General features: G+C 43.9%; 1 protein-coding gene across 1 annotated transcript in view; it reads right to left on the bottom strand.

Annotated features, from left to right (window-relative positions):
- Arhgef26 (Rho guanine nucleotide exchange factor 26) overlaps positions 1 to 5,392 on the bottom strand; it is a 114,331-nt gene extending 108,939 nt beyond the window's left edge. The window contains exons 1-2 of the mRNA XM_036190071.1: positions 3,747 to 5,392; positions 2,840 to 2,879 (exon numbers count right to left, since the gene is read on the bottom strand). Coding sequence (XP_036045964.1) covers positions 2,840 to 2,879; positions 3,747 to 4,823 — 1,117 coding nt within the window. The 5' untranslated portion in view covers positions 4,824 to 5,392. The remainder of the gene's footprint in view (positions 1 to 2,839; positions 2,880 to 3,746) is intronic.
- Between the last annotated feature and the right edge of the window lie 13,561 nt (positions 5,393 to 18,953).

The following is an 18,953-nucleotide window of genomic DNA, read 5'->3' as shown; positions in this document are numbered from 1 at the left end:
ATGTAATAGTACACCTGAGAAGTCAGAAGGCAACTTCTGGTGTCCATCTACACTGTCCACCTCCTTGGTTGACACAGACTTTCTTGTTCACAGCTGCATATACTACCAGCTCATCAGAGGAAGACTTGGATTACAGATGTGCTCTACCCACAGCTGGCTTTATGTGGGTTTGAGTAATACAAACTCAGTTCCTCATGTTTGTGCGGCAAGCGCTCTATCTGCTGAGCCATCTCCCCAGCCCAGGAAAGAATTTTTCACGTGAGTGAACTGCAAGTACAAACGAGGGGCAGGAGTCTGTCTGGTATGTCTGTGTGGACAAGAAGCAGCAAGGCCAGTGTGGCAGGAGTACCAGCAGAGAGCTGAAATCGGAGAAGACCTTTCAAGATCCGTGTTACAGAGAGTGAGTACGGGGCAGGTCATGTTGGGCCACTAAAAGGACCCCGCTTTTTACGCCAAGTGGGATCACAGGTTATTGAAGGGTGGAGGGCACATGACCTCACATAAATGTGTCGTGACAAAAGGGAAGATATGTGTGTAGAGTTGCTGTGACAGAAGTGCCAGTGTATGATACAGCCCCGGGGGTCAGAGAGGAAAATCTAAGCTCTGCGAACAGAAAAGCAGCAGAGCTCAAGGAAAAATCAGATGGACACACTCTGAAGCAAGAAGAAATATAAACCTTAGGTGCTCCTATGAGTGGGTGCGTACAGTGGTCAAACAAAGCAAGATGTGTTTACAGAGATGAGCCCCATAGTCCAACTCTAAATAACCAAATCTAAGTAATCTAAATAAAAGAATTAGATTTGACCCTGAGTTCAAAAGGATTTAGCTTCTTTCACACTGTAATGATTGTATTTTATCCTAAATGCAAGGGAACCCACCAGAAACAGATTTGCTGCCAAAGGCTAGTCAATGATTACCCAGGTGACTAAGTAGGATGCCAGTGGAGTAGTCACGGATAGGTAATGGAGAACTGAGCTGTGCCACTTAGAATGGACTGGTGACAGTCTGGTTGTGGGGTGGGAGAGAGGAGTAGGTTCTAAGCTTTCAAACCCTTCCATTATACAGACGGAAAGCAGAAGACAGCAACATCAGAAGAGATCCAGGCATGACGGGGAAGATTCTGACTTTGGTATAGCGCTTAGGGAGTTAGAAATGCTTCTCCCACGTCTGCATTTTCTCTTGGCAACCACCTATAACCCTGTGTGTACTGTGTCTACAGTAGCACTGGAGTCTATGCGAGACTTTACTATTCTGTGATTGTTCTACATAGGAAAACAAGTAATATGCATAATGTCATTGACACGATTTCTCACTAATTCTCACAAAAGAATGGGCTGCAGCAGAATCACTCTCATTTCACACATGAGACAGGGCTCGGTGATGCAAAGTTCTTGCATCCCTGTCACTCAATCGATGACTACAAACATCAAGAACCTGGCACCACAAGTTCTCACCACCAGACAACACTGCCTTATAGGTGCATTCTTTCAAGCCATTAAGTGTTAAGAATCTCGCATTCTTCGCCTACATGTGTAAAAAAAAAAAAGGATGTCTACACCATCATGTATAAGAATAGATAAGATATTCAGAAACTGCTGATACAGGAGATAAACATGAAACTGCCTGTTCTGACTGTAGAACACTCAAATTTATCAAATTTAAGGCATAAACAGAATCAAGTTCAAATTCCAAGAAGCAGAAAGCCTCCTCTGAGGGAAATATAAAGTGGAGCGTTGTTGACTTCACATTCACACAACAGTCCAGGAAACAGCAAAATGTAGCAGTTTTGTACAAGTGTCAGCAGGGACAAGTTACTAAAATTCTCAGAGCTTCTGATTTCCCCAATTCTAAAACCAAGGAGACAAATTTATCCCAGCTAGTCAAAATACCCGTATCTGGGTTTCTTCTCCAAATAACAATTACTTTCTACAATTAGTACAATGGCTTCATTAATTACCCATTCAGAGTTATGCAGGAACTATTTTACAATCACCCAAATTACGTACTTATTTCAAATCGACATGGCTTCCCAGGAGCTTTCCTTGTGGAAGGGCACACTTTCCTTCACTATTCAATTAAGGGTGGAAACTCTTAGCATTTCAAAGCATGACAGAAAGTAAGTCCACTCACTGTCCCCAAGAGCCTTAGGCTGAGACTGCTCCCTTCATGCTCCTCCAGTTGGCTGACACTTGACCCACCTATTTACAGAGTCCACTAATCTGATTAGCCTGTGAACACCTGGCTGAAGCCGCTTTTGCTTTTGAAATCCTTAACAACAAATAATATACAGGTCACAAATTTATCTTAAGATTATGGTATTTGGCTTTGTTTCCACCAGAAAAGGCGCATTTCCCCAAAGGTGAAACTTAGTAGGAAAACAGGAAGTCAGAAGTGAAAAATCGAAGGTGGACATATGGTGACACTAATATTAAGAAAGAAAAAAATGTGGCCTGAGGAAATACCACATAAGACCCAGTGTCAGTCTCAGAACGCTTGACTAAAAAGCTAGATAGAACTTGCTCTGTTTTGAGGCAGGCGGGGGTGGAGCGAGGGCAAAGAAGACAGAGAGCTCCCAAGTTGTAAACTGCAAAAGTAGCCACCTTATAAAAATGCTCCCCCCTCCCCCCCACCCCCCACCCCCCCACCCGCCCCGCCACCAGTCAAAGAGTAAAAACCTTAGCTTAGTGAACACAGTTTCGTACTGTATTAGTCCAAGCAACACTAAGCAATTTTGCTTTTTTCATCTCAAGTGTCTTTGCTACTGCAGTCAGGTTCCAACTTATAACTGATGTACCATATTGAAGCCGCGCAATAAAGGTCTGGAAAATGAAGTGCTTACCTTCCCCATCGAATGTTCCTTGTCCTTTCAGCATTTTTTTCTAAGAGAAGAGAAAAGGGAGAGAGAGAGAGAGAGAGAGAGAGAGAGAGAGAGAGAGAGAGAGAAGCAAACTATGCGTGAATGAGCCAAGTAGAAAATCCAGCTACTGTAAGTAAATGCCCCTTTTGGTTATAGCCCTCGAATTTCCAAAAGCATGCTGCAGAGAATCCCCATGCCAATCCACAGCAACAGTAAAATAAGATGTACAGTGTCCCCCACATCTTGTTAAACTAGACTAAGGGTCCCCAAATGACCAGCGGCCCCACTCATTTCACTACCTGATTCACTCTCACTGTTTGAACTTTGCTACCCTTGACAGCAGCGGTGGGGGCGAGGGGGAGTGTGTACATAAAATGTTAGGTAATGTCTTTTCTTTAAGACCGCATGTCTACAACCAAACAGGCGTGCTTGTGTATGTGACATTTATAGACTGGTTCCAGTTCTCTGAGTAATCAAGAAACAAATGTGACTGTCAAAGGCAGTCTTTGCCATATTGCTTAGCACTGTCCTGTTTCTAAGAAAGCGGCACATACTCCAAAGCATCCCTCTCTACTTGTCTTTATTTCCTTTAAATCCCGGTGATAAAAATATTCAGTAAGTGCAACTGCTAGGCCTGGTTCAGCGTACAGTACCTCACACTCTCACTCAAGTTCTAAGCTACTGGTTTGTCAAATACACTCACTGATTAATAGTAATAAAATATAAGCAGGGAACATGGTGGCCAGCAAACAACTGCTCCACGATTAAGGTACTGATTTAAACTCATTTTACCTGAAAGGTTATCAAATGTGCCATGATCATTTAAAACTTGTCCCCAACACGTTCCCTTTGACTTTAATGAACGGCATGCGAGCCTGCCCAGTCCTACCTTTATCCTTCCCAGACTAGAGAACTTCTCCTTGTCTTCCATTACTGCCTTCAGAAGAGGCTGGGACATTCTGTTCTTCTTCTTTGAACTGGTGGGGCTGTCAAAATCAAAACCGCTGACCACTGCCCTTCGGTAAGAAGTGGACCTCAAGCCTCGCCGGAGAGAGCCCGGGCTGTCCATGTCGTTGTCGACTTCTCCTTCCTCCCCTTCGTGGCCCAGGGGTGCTCCCAATCCCTCCACCATGCTGCGCACCTTGAGGAGCCTCCTGTGGGGCTCTACATTTTGACTGTTGGATTTACTCAGCTTAATTTCCGAGGCAAGGCTCTTCGGGATAATCTGCTGCTTTCCCATCTTGAGGGCGGCCGGGCTGTTGGTACTCAAAACCACGGAAGGGTTCGGGAGCTCATTCCCTTGGGAGGACAGCCTTTGGAGCGGCAGTTTTTGTTCTGAAGACCTGTGCTGGGGGACAGGAGAGAGTCTCGAGAGACTCGGCTCCATGTCCTTAGCCGTCTGACCAGTTTGTGAAGCTGAGCCAGGTGAGTCGATTTTAGGGACAAGGCCATTGGCAACGGGCGAAGATATCTTACTGGCGGTCACCCGGGTGCGGTCCTCCTCGGGGTCGTATGAGGCAGGAGCGTCGGGAGTCCGCGAGGCGCAGGGCACCAACGCCGCGGGAGAGGCCACCTTGCCATTAGCAGGGGACTTCTGGGAGCCGCCCGACGCCGCGTGAAGAACGAGGGGTGATTTGGGCCGTCGAAGTCGAGGAGAAGCAGCTCTAAAGTCCGGGGACACCGTGCGACCATTGGTCACCGGCCTCCGATGCGCGCACAGAAGCTGGGGGCTTCTGGTCACCGTCCTGCCCTCCGGGGCGGCGGGCACGCGGGCGGGAGTCTGCGGCGCGGGCAGAGCGGCCAGCTCCTCCACCGGGAAGTCGGTGATCAGCAGCCCGCTGGGGCTCTGGTAGGACTGTGGCCTCGGCTTGCTCCGGCCGAGCAGCTGGAGAGGAGGGGTGGACCGTCTCCGCCACAAAGGGGTGACGCCGTTGCTGGAAAAATCCACCTCGCTTTCGCTGTCCATAGCGGGGCCTTGGGGCCGGCCCCGGGAGAAGGAGAGCTGCTCAGGTTGCCTAAGGGGAAGGAACTTTGCCTCCGGACAACTGGTCTCGTCTGGGAGCCCAGCCGGCTCCCAGGTTGGCAGTCACTCCGGTGTCGCGCGGGAGTCGGCAGCGCCGCACTTACCCGCCCTTTCTCCGGCACAGCGCCTCCCGCCACGCTGCGCGACCGCAGGCAAAGATCTGAGTTGCAGCCGATGGGATGAATCTGGTCTCCTCTGCGTTCTTCTCGCGCCTAACGCCCGTCTGCATCTAGAGAGCCCGCCACTTACTTGAAGAGGGTAGCCGATGCGCAGGACACTTGGGAAGAGTTCAGCTGGCTCGGAGAGCTCACCGCCGGACGCTCCCCGGCGTCTCCATCCAGCCGCTCGCCCCCAGCCAGTCCACCGGGCCCCCGCTGCACGGCCCGCGGCGCGCTCACCCTTCCGGGTGTCCAGGGCGCAGACCAAGGAGTGCTCCCGGCCCCGTGGGTGGCCTGGGTCCGCACCAAAGCGCCCTAGTAACAGCTCTGCGCCGCGCAGCAGCGGCCCGAGGCGCTGGCTCCGCCCCCACGCCAGGGCCAGCCCCCTTTGGCCCCGCCCCTGTACGCCCGGGAATCTTGCCTAGAAGAGCCCTGGAAGTTCCCGCCCCCGCCTACACCGAGTGCGTATTGGTCCCTTTGCCTGGACGACTCGCACACCTGAGCCGGGTTCCTAGACACGAGTACCGGAGTGCTAGAGCTCAGACGGCGGCCGCCGGGGCTAGCTGGAGGGCGCGGTCGCGACTCGGAGCACAGCGTGGGAACGGTCGTGAGAGCAGTGCCAAGGTGTACTTTCTGATCCCCCGAGCCCGGGAGGAGGAGATTGGAATGGTAAACGACGTCGGAGCATGCTGTTGTGCCAATTGGAATGGTAAATCATGTCGGAGCGTGGTGCTGCGCCACTAGCGATCTTCAAACTGGATCTCCCTCTCCTATTTAGAATGCTGTGTGGACTATAGACAGATTTGCTTGTTTACACTCAGGGGAAAACGGGCTCAGAGGCCAGGTGGCATTCATTTCATAATCTTTGGACTTTGTGTGTTGGAAAGTTACACAGTAAAAGTAAACAAAATACAAAATATGTGTTAGTGTGTGATTGTGTATAATATACACTGAAAATGAATGTGTAGAATCAAAGAGCGTCCAAGGGGTAAGTTCCAAATCCTTATCACAGATTAAGAGGCCGATTTGAGGTGGGCCTGACTCTACAGCCCAGTCCCCTCTAAGTCCAAAGCCTTAGAATCCTTGCTTTCCTGGCTGTCTAGGTTGTCAACTCCATTACATAGGCCCCCTGAAGTGGAACACTTTCTGCTGTTTATTTCCCCAACCACCTGGTCTCTTTCTTTTCCACACTAATCAAAATTTGTAAATCTATGTTTCTGTATTAATGATTATTCCATTCTGCCTTTACATTGTAATCTTGAGGAAGGCAGGGCCAATGTCAGTGGTCCATGCCCACAGCAGATGATGAGTACCTGCTGAGTGAGCAGATGAGTAAGAGAAACGAACATTCTTCCCTTAGCTGTTGGCTGCCAAGTTGACCATGTCTTGGTGAAAGTCCTGGTATGTGAGAATAATGAGGCAACCTGAGAAGAGAGATGAGTTTGTTTACTTGATTAGACCTGGAGATGGGAGTCTCCAAGCTTTCAGCACTCCTGGGAGCATCCACAGTCTACAAGCCATGCTTGTTTCTGTTTAAGGTGGTGAAAGGAAAGTTGATGTTTGTTATGTGTCTTTTTGTTTTGTTTTGTTTTGTTTTGTTTTGTTTTTTGTTTTTCGAGGCTGGGTTTCTCTGTGTAGCTTTGGAGCCTGTCCTGGATCTCACTTTGTAGACCAGGCTGGCCTCGAACTCACAGAGATCCACCTGGCTCTGCCTCCCGAGTGCTGGGATTACAGGCGTGTGCCACCACTGCCCGGCTTGTTATGTGCCTTTATACTTTTCTATTTACTACTATTTTCTACTTACTAAAGCTGGAAGGTCTTACTTTGATCTGAGAACGTTTTGTGACCTAGGAGAAATGGCAGCGAAATGTTGACCAAAGACCAAAATAATTTTTAAAAAGAAATTTACCAACAATTTTACATGGAATAAAGTGTATGTGGTTTTTTGTTTTGTTTTGTTGTTGTTGTTTTTTGAGACAGAGTTTCTCTGTGTAGTTTTGGAGCCTGTCCTGGATCTCGCTCTGTAGACCAGGCTGGCCTCGAAATCACAGAGATCTGACTGACTCTGCCTCCTGTGTGCTGGGATTAAAGGCGTGTGCCACCACCACCCAGCATAGTTTATGTGTTCTTTTACAGACCCTTAATATAGGGATTTTTTTTGTGTCAATAATATTGGTTTTAGGTAATAAAATAAATTTAATTTCAGAAAGTGTGGAAATTGATAAATGAAAGGTTTAATATGGATCAGAATACAGTCTGTAATCAAAGTTAAAAGGCTATAAATGATGATGTGAGAAATTGGCATCTCTGCAAATTACGTTGGCTCTTCAATTGTGACGGCTGTTTATGAAGAAGTCCCAGATTCTGCTTCCATCCTTCCTGAACAACAACCTAATCCCCAAACAACAGGGAAACACCAAATGCTGTTTTTTCACTAAGGAAAGTTTGGGGACACTGAGCGTGTATTTTAGCACCCACTTAATTTATTGTATACTTTCAAATCTTAACACATAGCCAATTGGTTGCCAAGCTAATAATTAATTAAAATATGACACAATGTAGTGTTATGGAATTCTTTATAATTACTGAAAAAATACTTTTAGGTTTGCTTAGACAGATTTTTAGTACTGTGCACATATAAAAAGTGTAAAATATAAGCAGAGTAAATTGGTTGAAGTTTTGTAAACCAAGCTATTTCTTCAGAACACTTTCATTTTACACACAGCTATTAATATGTGTGGCTTTTCCCCCATGAAAGAATACCAATAATACAGTATTTCTTAAGGGCATGTTGCACTCTTGGATCTGGGATTTTCCTTCTAGCTGTTAATAAACATATTGCAAATCTGTTGTCTTCATTATTCTCTAATTAAAGCACAGAATTTTTATTCAGTATAATTATATGGATGTGTGTGTGTGTGTGTGTGTGTGTGTGTGTGTGTGTGTATGTTGTTCACAAATATAGAGGTTATGACGACTGTGTCATCATCCTGGTAACTGTCAATAGCTAATTTTTTGATAGCAAGAAAATTTCCAGTTTCAGAGAAATTGAAAGGCAGGACAAAATACTCTTTAAAATTGGTGTAAAGAGTGCTTTGAGTGGTGTGCTTCATTAGTATATCCAAAGGCCATATTGAATTATTGAAATAGTCAATGCTACACTACAGGATATATTTACTTTTATTGTTGTGTTTAGCTAATTTAAAGTGCACTATGTTGTTGTTTTCTTACTCTTTGTCTCTTTTGGGGGGCCCACCACCCAGGTCCCAAATAAATCACACATGGAGGCTTATTCTTAATTATAAAGACTCAGCCTTAGCTTGGCTTATTTCTTGTCAGCTTTCCTTAACTTTAAATTATCCCATCTACCTTTGCCCCTGGGATTTTTCCCATTCTCTTATTCTGTAAATCTCACTCTGTGGCTTGCTGTGTAGCTGAGTGGCTGGCCCCTGGAGTCCTTCCCTGGCCTCTTCTTTTTTCTTCCCAGATTTCTCCTTCTATATATTCTTTCTGCCTGCCAGCCCTGTTTATCCTTCCTCTGCCTCACCATTGGCCATTAGTTCTTTATTAGAACATCAGGTTTTTTAAACAGGAACTTCACAGAGTTAAACAAACGGAACATAAACAAAAGTAACACACCATAAAAATACTATTACCCAGCAGCACTATGTTGGTCAGACTTAATATCTTTGCTGGTATGTCCATGTACCTTTAAATGACTTAGCAACACTTTCTACAAATACTTACTTGGGTGCAGTTGAAAGTGAAGCAGTGGCCTAGGTCTGTGTGAAGTTTACAACTTGCCTCAAGTGGTTGAAACATTAAAATGACAACAGAAGACACTCAAATTGGGTAAGCTATGCTGAAAGCTCCCTGTTCTATGGAGACCTCTGATAAGAGGTTACAACTGGGCCAAACTATTTCTAGGTAACAAAGATGGAATGGGCTTCTGAAAGAGATGTTCCGGTGTGAACAAATGTGGGACAGTGTCTAGACTGCTGACGTTTCTGCAGGGCCAACTAGATGTTAATCTACTATACAGATATAATAATTCTCATTTAGAATTCTACTTGGAAGATACATAGGGCAGCCAAGTGTGACTCCTTCATAGAGACTGAGAGGAAAGGATGTGGGAATTCGCCGAGGGAATACAAACAAGCATGCTGCTTCTTTACTGGAGAGCCCGGGCATGGCCCCTAGGTAGCTGTAGCACACACCTACAAAATTGCAATGGTTACCAAATAATGCCATACATAGGTACTATGGATTGACAAGTAAGCTAAGGGTGTGGAGGGGGGGGGTGTTAGACAAAAAGTCCTAATTCCACTGAAGATCCTGGCATTTAAAATTCCAAATTAAGAATTTAGGAATTCTAATCCTTTCTGCAGTAGGCCTGGAGCTACCTCTGGAATGCAGGGCACGGCAGGAGGAAGTGCATAGCCCAGGCATCTTGCAATATGTGTTGCTTTCTAAGTATACCTGAGTATGCACTAAATCCCTGTACTGCCCTCAGTGCACAGAGATAAGCACGTGTGTGCCCAACATAGAAAACCCTTCCATTCCTCAGGCTTTCCATCAGCTTGATGTCAAGGGCTTTCTGGACAGTTTGGATACTGCTGACAGTCCTAAGGAGTGGACAGGATTGTCCTTCTGATTTCTAAGTCTCTGATTTGGACTTTTCTGATACAAATAAAAATCAGAAACGAGACCTGGATATTAACCGTATCACTTTAGCTTAGCCAAGATACAGAATTCTCAGTTGAAGTTGGTGGGGACTATAACATGGACCATCAGGAGAAGGAAAATTCAAAACTGACTGTTTTCCAGGGGTCCAGCAATCCAGTGATTTCAGTGCATGTGGGAACAAGACCCCACCTTTGGCTTGGTGGAGGCCCTCTTTCTTTCCCCCCACCCAGCGGTATGGGCTTGGCAAAGGACAACTTGGCTTTTTAGAGGTGCTTAGGATTTAGTTATGATCCTTGGGAAGATAGTAGAGAACTCTGCAATATTTATTTATATTCTCTCTCTCTCTCTCTCTCTCTCTCTCTCTCTGTGTGTGTGTGTGTGTGTGTGTGTGTTTATGTATGCCTGCCTCTGTGTGTCTGTGTGTGTCTATCTATATCTGTCTATCTTTGTGTCTGCCTGTCTATATCTGTCTGTTTCTCTGTCTCTGTCTCTCTGTCTCTGTCTCTCTCTGTCTCTCTGTCTCTGTCTCTGTCTCTGTCTCTCTCTCTCTCTCTCTCTCTCTCTCTCTCTCTCTTTCTCTGATCCACACTGGATATAAGTTTTGTAGAGTGGTCCCTTTCTACTCTTCAGTCCATGGGTCTGATCATGTGTCAGGCCACTGCCTGCCTCCTACTCCAGAGACACTAGAAAAAGCAGCATGGTTGAGGAGGTTATGTGAAATTGAACCAGAAAGGGAGCTCTTCCTGTTGTCTTCTCTACTGTGAAGGAATTATTGCTAGGAGGCAAGGGCCAGGCCTGGGTCATCTCTTATCCACTATGTTGCAGAATCCTTTAGCTTGGCAGCCAGAGCTCTGCTATTGTGAGCATTCTCGTCCCACCCTTCAGAAGGGACAGGTTTTGTTGTTGTTGTTGTTGTTGTTGTTGTTGTTGTTTTCCATGTAGGCCCCTTTGGACCTTTTTGGTAACAAGAACTATCCTATTTTTGGATAAAATCTGCCCATAGGAAATAGTTTAGGGGATGGGAAGTGACAGCCATGTATAAATTCTGTCCTCTAGTGTATCAGTAAGGGTTTATGAGGGGAAGAAGGGTGGGGGTGCTGAGGTTAGCAAATGGTGCTGCTTTGTTTGAAATCCTTTTCTTACCTCATCCTGTATCCCAGGAACGGGTAGCCCCATCTGTCTGGCATGACCTTCGGTTCTTACCAAATGCACCACCTGCCTGCCACCACTCTAGGAGACTCAGGAGAAACTGTCACCGGTCCTTATATTTGGGTTGGAACGGGCAAACAGCTTCACTGTTTTTGACTTGGTAAGGCAGTATCCTGCCTAAGCATCGGTTCCTTGCTTGACGGCCTTGCTAGTAGATCTTCCTGCTTTGCCTCCTCAGTCACATCTCCCCTTCTCTATGTGGACACCCACTGCCCGCCTCTTGGGTCTTCGGCAGAAGCACAGAGACTAGAACAGGAGAGGAGTCGGTTCTGATTTATGTTCTACAGTCCTTTCTGTTGTGTATCTTTCTTGTTCCACACGGAACTATTTGGGCTGCACGGACTGATTTGGGTGACATAACCTAGAGACCTAAGGAAACCACAGTGCTTAGGCTTTGGCAGGATTACCGCCTTTCAGAGTTTTCCTCCACAGGCTTAGGGCTTGGTCACAGGCTGCTTTTCAAGCTAAGAATGATGGGAACTTTTTAAAAGGTCAAGTTTAGTAGAAGCTAGAGTAATTTAGAGTTATCTTTGCCCTTGATTGTTTGTAAATATAATCCTATAAGAGACTTCCAGGAAAAGAGGGATTCTAATTGGAAGTCTGGTCTATTTCCTAACAATAGTTTAGAAGCAAAATGAAAAAAAGGGGACTAATGCAATGCTCCATGGTCCATTCTGTCTTCCTTCAGAAGGGACTGCAGACATCAAAGCTTCTGGGTTGTTTGTTTGTTTTTTTTTGTCACAGGAGGAAGATGTGGGAAGGATTCTTGAGTGATAGTTGGTTCCTATCATTTCCTTCTTGGGTTATTTTGGTTTGGGATTTTTGTTCTACCACCACCAAGAGAACAACAGCCCCTAATCTATAAAGGTATAAGTTGGGCTCAGTCCAGCAGGTGCCAGAGAGACAAACTACTTTTAAAGGAGTAGTGGTTCCTACTATAGTTGACAATGGTTAGACACACTCCCTTTTCCTATTTGGTATTAACTGCCTACATAGTTTGGAGTGGTGGGGGGACAGCCAAAAATATGAAATCTCAGTTGAGTGATTACTTTTATCAAGTTGGTGTGTGAGCATGTCTGTAGCTGGAAGTTTTCTCCGGTCCCACCTAGCCTGCGGTCCCACAGCCACTTATAAAATAATTACTCAGAGGCTTATATTAATTACCAATTGCATGGCATATGGCAGGCTTCTTGCTAGCTAGCTCTTATAACTTAAATTAACCCATTTCCATTAATCCATAAATTGCCATGTGACCGTAGCTTACCAGTATTTTTACATCTTGCTTCTTTTGGTAGCGGCTCACAGCATCTCTCCAGACTCTGCCTTTCTCTTTCCTGTCTCTCTCTTTCAATTTCCTGCCTGCCTTTAAGCTGCCTTGCCCCTTTTCCATCTAATCAAAAGGAAGTGCTGTGGGATATCTTTCTGCATGCTGTGAATGTGTTGCTCTGATTGGTTGATAAATTAAGGTGCATTGACATATGGCAAGGCAGCTTGGAGGCAGGCAGAAATTCAGACAGATAGACAAGAAGAGAAAGGAGAGACAGAGAGACACCAGCCATCACCAAAGGAACCACATGCCAGCAGACTGGTAAGCTGTGGAACACGTGGCAAAACAGATTAATAGAAATGGATTAATTTAAGATATAAGAGCTAGCTAGCAGGAGGCTTGCCATAGACCAAGCAGTTTTAAATAATATAAGCCTCTGTGTGTTTATTTGAGACCAAGAGACTGTGAGACACAGGAGGGAGAGATTTGTCCTGACAGCAGCCAGGTGGGACACAGAAAACCTTCCAGCTACACATGTCTGTGAGAGATTGCCTTGATTGTTAATTAATGTAAGAAGGCCTATTCCACTGTGAGCAGTACCATTCTCTGGGTAGGTGGTCTTGAGCCCTATAAAGAAACTAGAGAATGAGCTGGAGGGAGCCAGCAAGCAACATTCCTTCATGGTTTATGCTTCAAGTTCCTGCTCTGATTTTCTTCAATGATGGACCATGACCTGAAAGTATAAGCAAGATCAACTTTCATCTCCTAAGTTGCTTTTTCTTATAATGTTTTTTATCATAGAAATGGAAAGGAGCCAGGTAGTGGCGGCAATGCCTTTAATCTCAGCATTTGGAAAGAGGCAGGCAAGTCTTTGAGTTCAAGGCCAGCCTGGTCTATAGAGTGAGATCAGTGACAGCCAGGGCTACTACACACATGGAAACACTGTCTAGAAAAAAAAGCAAAAATAAAAATAAATATTAAAATAGTAAGAAGAAATGGAAAGGAACTGTGGCTGCATTCCTATCCTTCCCCTTTTAATTAGCTCTATCAATAACCCAATAATCCTGTTAAGAGCTGAGTGAGTGTATAGAGAAAGGGTTCTCTCAACTTCCTGTGGTTTGTGGACCTTTCTTCCATGCATTCCCACCATTGCCTGGCCAGGCGCTACCCCTAATCAACATTGCATACTGAACTCCTTGGGGAATGGGGCAAGGTTAGTGTGAAACTCACCACTGTTTTTTTTTGGGGGGGGAGATTTTTTAATTTTAATTTTTTTGCATAAATAATCTATCCTATATAGAGAACTGACTAACTCTTTGGGATCCTTTTGTCTTTAAGGCTGCCCATGAAAATAAACTGCATCTGTCCATCACTAAATAGAAATAATAAGCAACTTTTTTGAACCATTTCCTCCATTCTTGGTCAATGGTTGACTTGGATCCTAGCTCAGTTTATTATACTCCAGAGCTTGAATACTGAAGCATACAAACATATAAAATAATCAATCAGAGGCTTATATTAATTAACAATTTCATGGTCTATGGCAGGCTTCTTGCTAGCTAGCTCGCTCTTTTAACTTAGCCCATTTCATTCAATCTATAAGTTGTCACATGATCGTGGCACTACCAGTCTGCTGGCATCTTGCTGCTCCTTTGGCGATAGCTGGCATCTCTCCCTCCTCTCCTTTCTTTTCTCCATATATCTGCTTAGATTTCCTGCCTGCCTCTAAGTTTCCTTGCCATTCCTTTATTCATCAACCAATCAGAGCAACGCATATTCACAACATACAGAAAGACACCCCACAGCAGAGGAATTATCTGACAAGGAAAAACGAGCAGATTGAGAAGAAGCTACAAATGCCCACTTGTTAAGACACAAAATATACTAAACCAGAGTGGTGAAATCAGAAGTAACAAGATCATAAATTTCCACGTGTTAGATTAGCACAGATTTTTAAAAGTCAGTAGATTTGGAAGCTGGATAGGGTGGCTCACGCTTGTCATCCCAGCATCTGGGAGGCTGAGGCAGAAATGTTGCTATGAGTTCAAGACTACTTTAGGCTAAAGAGTGGGGCCCTCTCTCAACAAAACAAAAAATAGGGCTGGCAGAATGGAGCATCACATGAAGATGTCTGTCAGCAAGCCTGACAACCTAAACTCTACGCCAGGGACACAAGAGGTGAAAGAAGAGAAAAGTGATTCTCACAAAATTGTCCTCTGACCTCCATATACCCATGTACACACACACACACACACACACACACACACACACACACACACACACACGTGCACACACACACACACATGCACACACACACACACACAAACACACAGACACACACACACACACACACACACACACACACACACGTAATACAAAATTAAAAGAAAGTAAAATGGATTCATGATCCTTGTTGTGGTGCACCAGGAAAGACCAGCCACTATGGCCCCTAACACTAACAATGCTTTCCATTTAAAGCTCTGGAACTAAAAGGATTTTACCTTCATGGGCATAAAATCCAGCTTGGAGGGCTAATAGACAAATCAGTCAGTAAACAGGCAGGTGTTTAACTACAAATAGGGAGGGTTTGGGGGGTTTAGTTTGTTTTTTGTATGTTTGTTTAATTTTTTTTGTTTTGTTTTGTTCCTGTTTTTTGAGACAGGGTCTCTCTGTATAGCACTGGTTGTCCTTGGACTCACTCTGTGGACCAGGCTGGCCCTAAACTCATAGAGATCCACCTACCTCTGCCTCCAGAGTGCTGGGATTAAAGGTGTGCACTACTATGGCCCTGCAGGAATTTTCACAATAAAAGAGAGAACGAAAACAGGGCAGAAGTTGCAGGGGAAGGGAGAAGTAAGCGGTTTTAGTTTCAAGGCAGACGGCACTTGGCTGGACATTAGGAAGCTAGGCTTAGGTGTATTTACTACTTCCCAATTGTTAGAAGAACAGTCACTTAATCTTAAAGACCATCGTTTCTTCAACCACAAAACAAAATCATTTCTCTTCCCCAGTGCCATTTGCAGAGAACTGATATAGATAAGAATAATTTTGTTGTAGCTGATCCAGTGGTTGGAGGTAACTATGAGCACAGAAGTGAGCCTAATGAGAGATGGGGGGAAATCAACCTGGTCATACAAAAGGCTAGACTTCATGGAAATAGTCACAGAGGACTCTTGGTGATCATACCTAGGGAAAATTAGAGGCGGATTTGATCAGCAGGGCTGCGTTTTTCCTTAATACCCGCTTCCTGGAAGATGAAGCATCCACTTGGCTAGTCCACAACCACAGTGAGGATGATGACATTTGAAGTATAAGAATTCCTATTTTGAGGAGAAGATCTTAATTTATTCAGAGAAACCTCTGAATTCACATGACTAGCAGCCCCAGTCAGGTTTATGAGCTGTTCTTGAATCCCAGGGATGAGCTCAGCATTTCAGCAGCTTCTGTCTTCAGTGGGCTCCAGTCTGAGCACACAGCATAGATTAATAAGATCTTCATCTCTTTAAACAGCTATGTTCTTGTGGCTTTGTTATGTTTACTTAAACACTTTATCAGCAGGGATTAATTATACTTAATGGCTTTGATTACAGTATTTTCATGCACACATGTATATAATGTATTTTAATCATATCCAGTCCTCATTACGCTCTCTTTGTCTCCCTTCCCATCCAATTGATGCCCTCCCTTTCCCCAACTAGCTCCCCTTCTATTATCACCCCCTCTTTAGGGATGACTCAATGGGTTTAATTAAGGTTGCTTACAGGAACCTGGATGAAGGGCTCTTTACAGAATTATGGGCATCTTACCAACAATTATACAACTGAAGAAAGTGTCTCTCCCAGCCATGGTTAGTTTTGTGAGCTTCTCTCCCCTCCATGAATAAAGTAGAGAAGCCCAGTGTCTACCAGTCTTATACAGGCAATTATACCTGTTTTGAGTTTGTGAGTGTAGGGGCCAAGATACGCCTCAAAGTCAAGGTTTAACAGTACTTCACCTGCTTCCTCTAGCTTTACATTCTTTCTATCCCCATTTCTGCCTTGTTCCCTGAGCCCTGGATGGGGTGCTACAGATGTTCCATTTAGGGCTTGGCTTTCATCAGTCACTTATTCTCTTCACTTTGACCAGGTGTTTGCCTCTTCAGCAACTGCTGCAAAAAAAAAAAAAGAAAAAGAAAAAGAAAAAACTTCTACAGCAAAAGCTGAGAGTATCTTTAATCTATGGTGATAAGACACACATGTAGTAAAAATTGGGATGGTACAATAGTGAAAAAAGTAAATAAAACAAAACAAAACAAATAACAACAACAAAAAAAACCCTTTCCTCCTTTGCCTGTAGTTTCTTCCCTGACCCTTTAGAGATATCCACAATGAGCAATTTATGCTAGTTTACAGATTTCTGGCAGAGGCAATAAGCACATAGATCCCCAGATATTTAAAGCATACACCATACCCTCTGTATTAGAGTTCTCTAAAGGAACAGAACTGATAGAATATATAAATATACATATAGGTATTTATGCATGTGTATATATACATGTATGTGTGTGTGTGTGTATATATATATATATATATATATATATATATATATATATATATATGTATGTGTATGTATTGTATGTATGCATATATATGTGGAATTTATTAGACAGGCTTGTAGACCGGGTCTAGGTAGTCCACAATGGCTGTCTCATGAAAGAAAGACTGAGAATCTAGTAATTGTTCAGTCCATGAGGTTGGATATCTTAACAGAATCAATATGGTTCATTAAGGGGAAAAAATGTGAAGTTCTGTCAGTTTCTATTTTCCCCATAATTCATTGTTTTATTTATTCTATGCCCAGGGTACTAGGGCAGGTAAAGTAGTAAAATAAATCAATAAATAAAGTGACAAAACCTGAATACTTTACTGAACCTACAGTTTGGTTATGATGTAATGCAGATATACTTAACATACAGACACACAAATACCCTCTAGGCCGGTCTGGTTCTTTTTGTGAATATTTCCTTATGGATACTGTCATCAATGTCATTTTCCTTTTGGTAATTATTTCCCAGTGTCTATTCACTTCATTTTCTGTGCTTTCTTGTAGTCTAAGTTTTCTTCTGGATTAATGAGTCAGCATGTAGAGTAACAACTCTTGTTCTATGAACCTTGATAAGTAATTTGAACCACGGCATATCTGAATAGGCCACACTGTGCCTTTGTGTGGAGAGTTCTACTTGCAAAAGAACTCAAGATAAACCAGATTCTGTGTGTGCATTCTATTTTCCAGATAAAATTATATCACGAATAATGTGGGGATATTTAAGACTGGTGGGTACTTTCAAGTCTTCTCCTGCCCAGATTTGTTTGGAAGAAATCCGTTCTTACCTATCAGGAAAAAAAAAAAGCAAGGGGAAAAATAATAACTGAAATAAATTGAGCCCTGTGATTATTTAGTTCTTTGTTTACCTAGGCATTCAAACATTTGATACAAAAAGAAAAGCTCTTTAGAAGTACTTTTCAAGCTCTCGTTTGCCATCAAGTTTTAATTGGACAGAAAAAGGTAGTACTGGGGTAAAGCTTTCTATGCTGTACACATCCAGGCTCACTACCCAAGCTACTCTCCTCCAGCAGCGACAATCGAGTTTGAAAAATGCTTTCCCAAGTGGAGAGCTGCCACCTAGCAACCACTTTGAAATGCTTCCTGCGCTAAGATGATTCAAAATGCCCAGTTTTGAAACTGATGGGCTGTTGTACAGACCAAAGCCATTAAAGGATTAGAACTTTGTTTTGAGGGCAAAGACATGTAGATTAGAGGGGATTGTTTAATTTAACTGCTCAACTGATTCTGGAGTAAGGTTGGCAGATAAAATACAGATGAAAGGTTGCATCAGATGTCCTACACTAACAATTACTCTTACTACTTATGTAAATTTAGATTTGACTAGGAATAGGGTATTCCCATTCATTAAACCTGGCAATCCTATTTCAGAGAGACTTTTACGGTGAAGTGTATAGTGACATTTGTAAAAACATGTATCACATATATTGATTCAATTCTTGCAGGGCCACTAAACTTCTGTACTTAGGACACCTGTCTCAGAACACTTGCTACTGGGCCTGTGAAGGAGCCTGAAGCAAGAGGCCATGAATATCGATCGGTGCAGCAGAAGCTCACCAACTGAGGACAAGCAATCACTCCAGGGTTGGTATTCAGGAAAGCCAAACTGAGGAGGGCCCACGAAAAAAGATATGTTGAGCACACAGAGATAATGGTATTCTCCAAGGTGAAATGGTGAGTAATGACATAAGAGAGATTTACTCAAAGCTAGGAGGAGTGGAAGTCACAAGAAATCAGTAGTTACTTCTGAAGAGGGAAGTGGAAGCTGAGAAGTTGGGCCATCAGCATAAATGTTTACTCTGAAACTTTGGCTGAGGTGGGAGAGATGAAGCCTGTGATTGGCTGGAAGGTATTGCCATATAAGCGCCCCAGCATTTCCCAGCCTGTTTGCCTTGGCACGAGGTGTCCCATTTGGATCATAGAGGTTTTGTCAAGGTCCTCTCTTCCAGCTTTCCCTAGCCCAGCTCTAAGCTTGGGAGAGGCTATCACTTTATTCTCCGTTTATCATTCTCTTCATGATCCGCAGCCATTCTTAGCTAACCGAATCCAGCAGAGCAAAACAGTTCAAGTACTGAGTACACACATAACCTCTGAAGGAGGTAGCTAGCTGGGAGAGGTGGATTAAAGAAATAAGTCTAGAAAAGTGTGAGA

The sequence above is a fragment of the Onychomys torridus genome, chromosome 6, assembly GCF_903995425.1.
Source record: "Onychomys torridus chromosome 6, mOncTor1.1, whole genome shotgun sequence".
Classification (NCBI taxonomy): domain Eukaryota; kingdom Metazoa; phylum Chordata; class Mammalia; order Rodentia; family Cricetidae; genus Onychomys; species Onychomys torridus.
The sequence above is the reverse complement of the archived record's forward strand: the minus strand, read 5'-3'. Positions and strand labels throughout refer to the sequence as shown.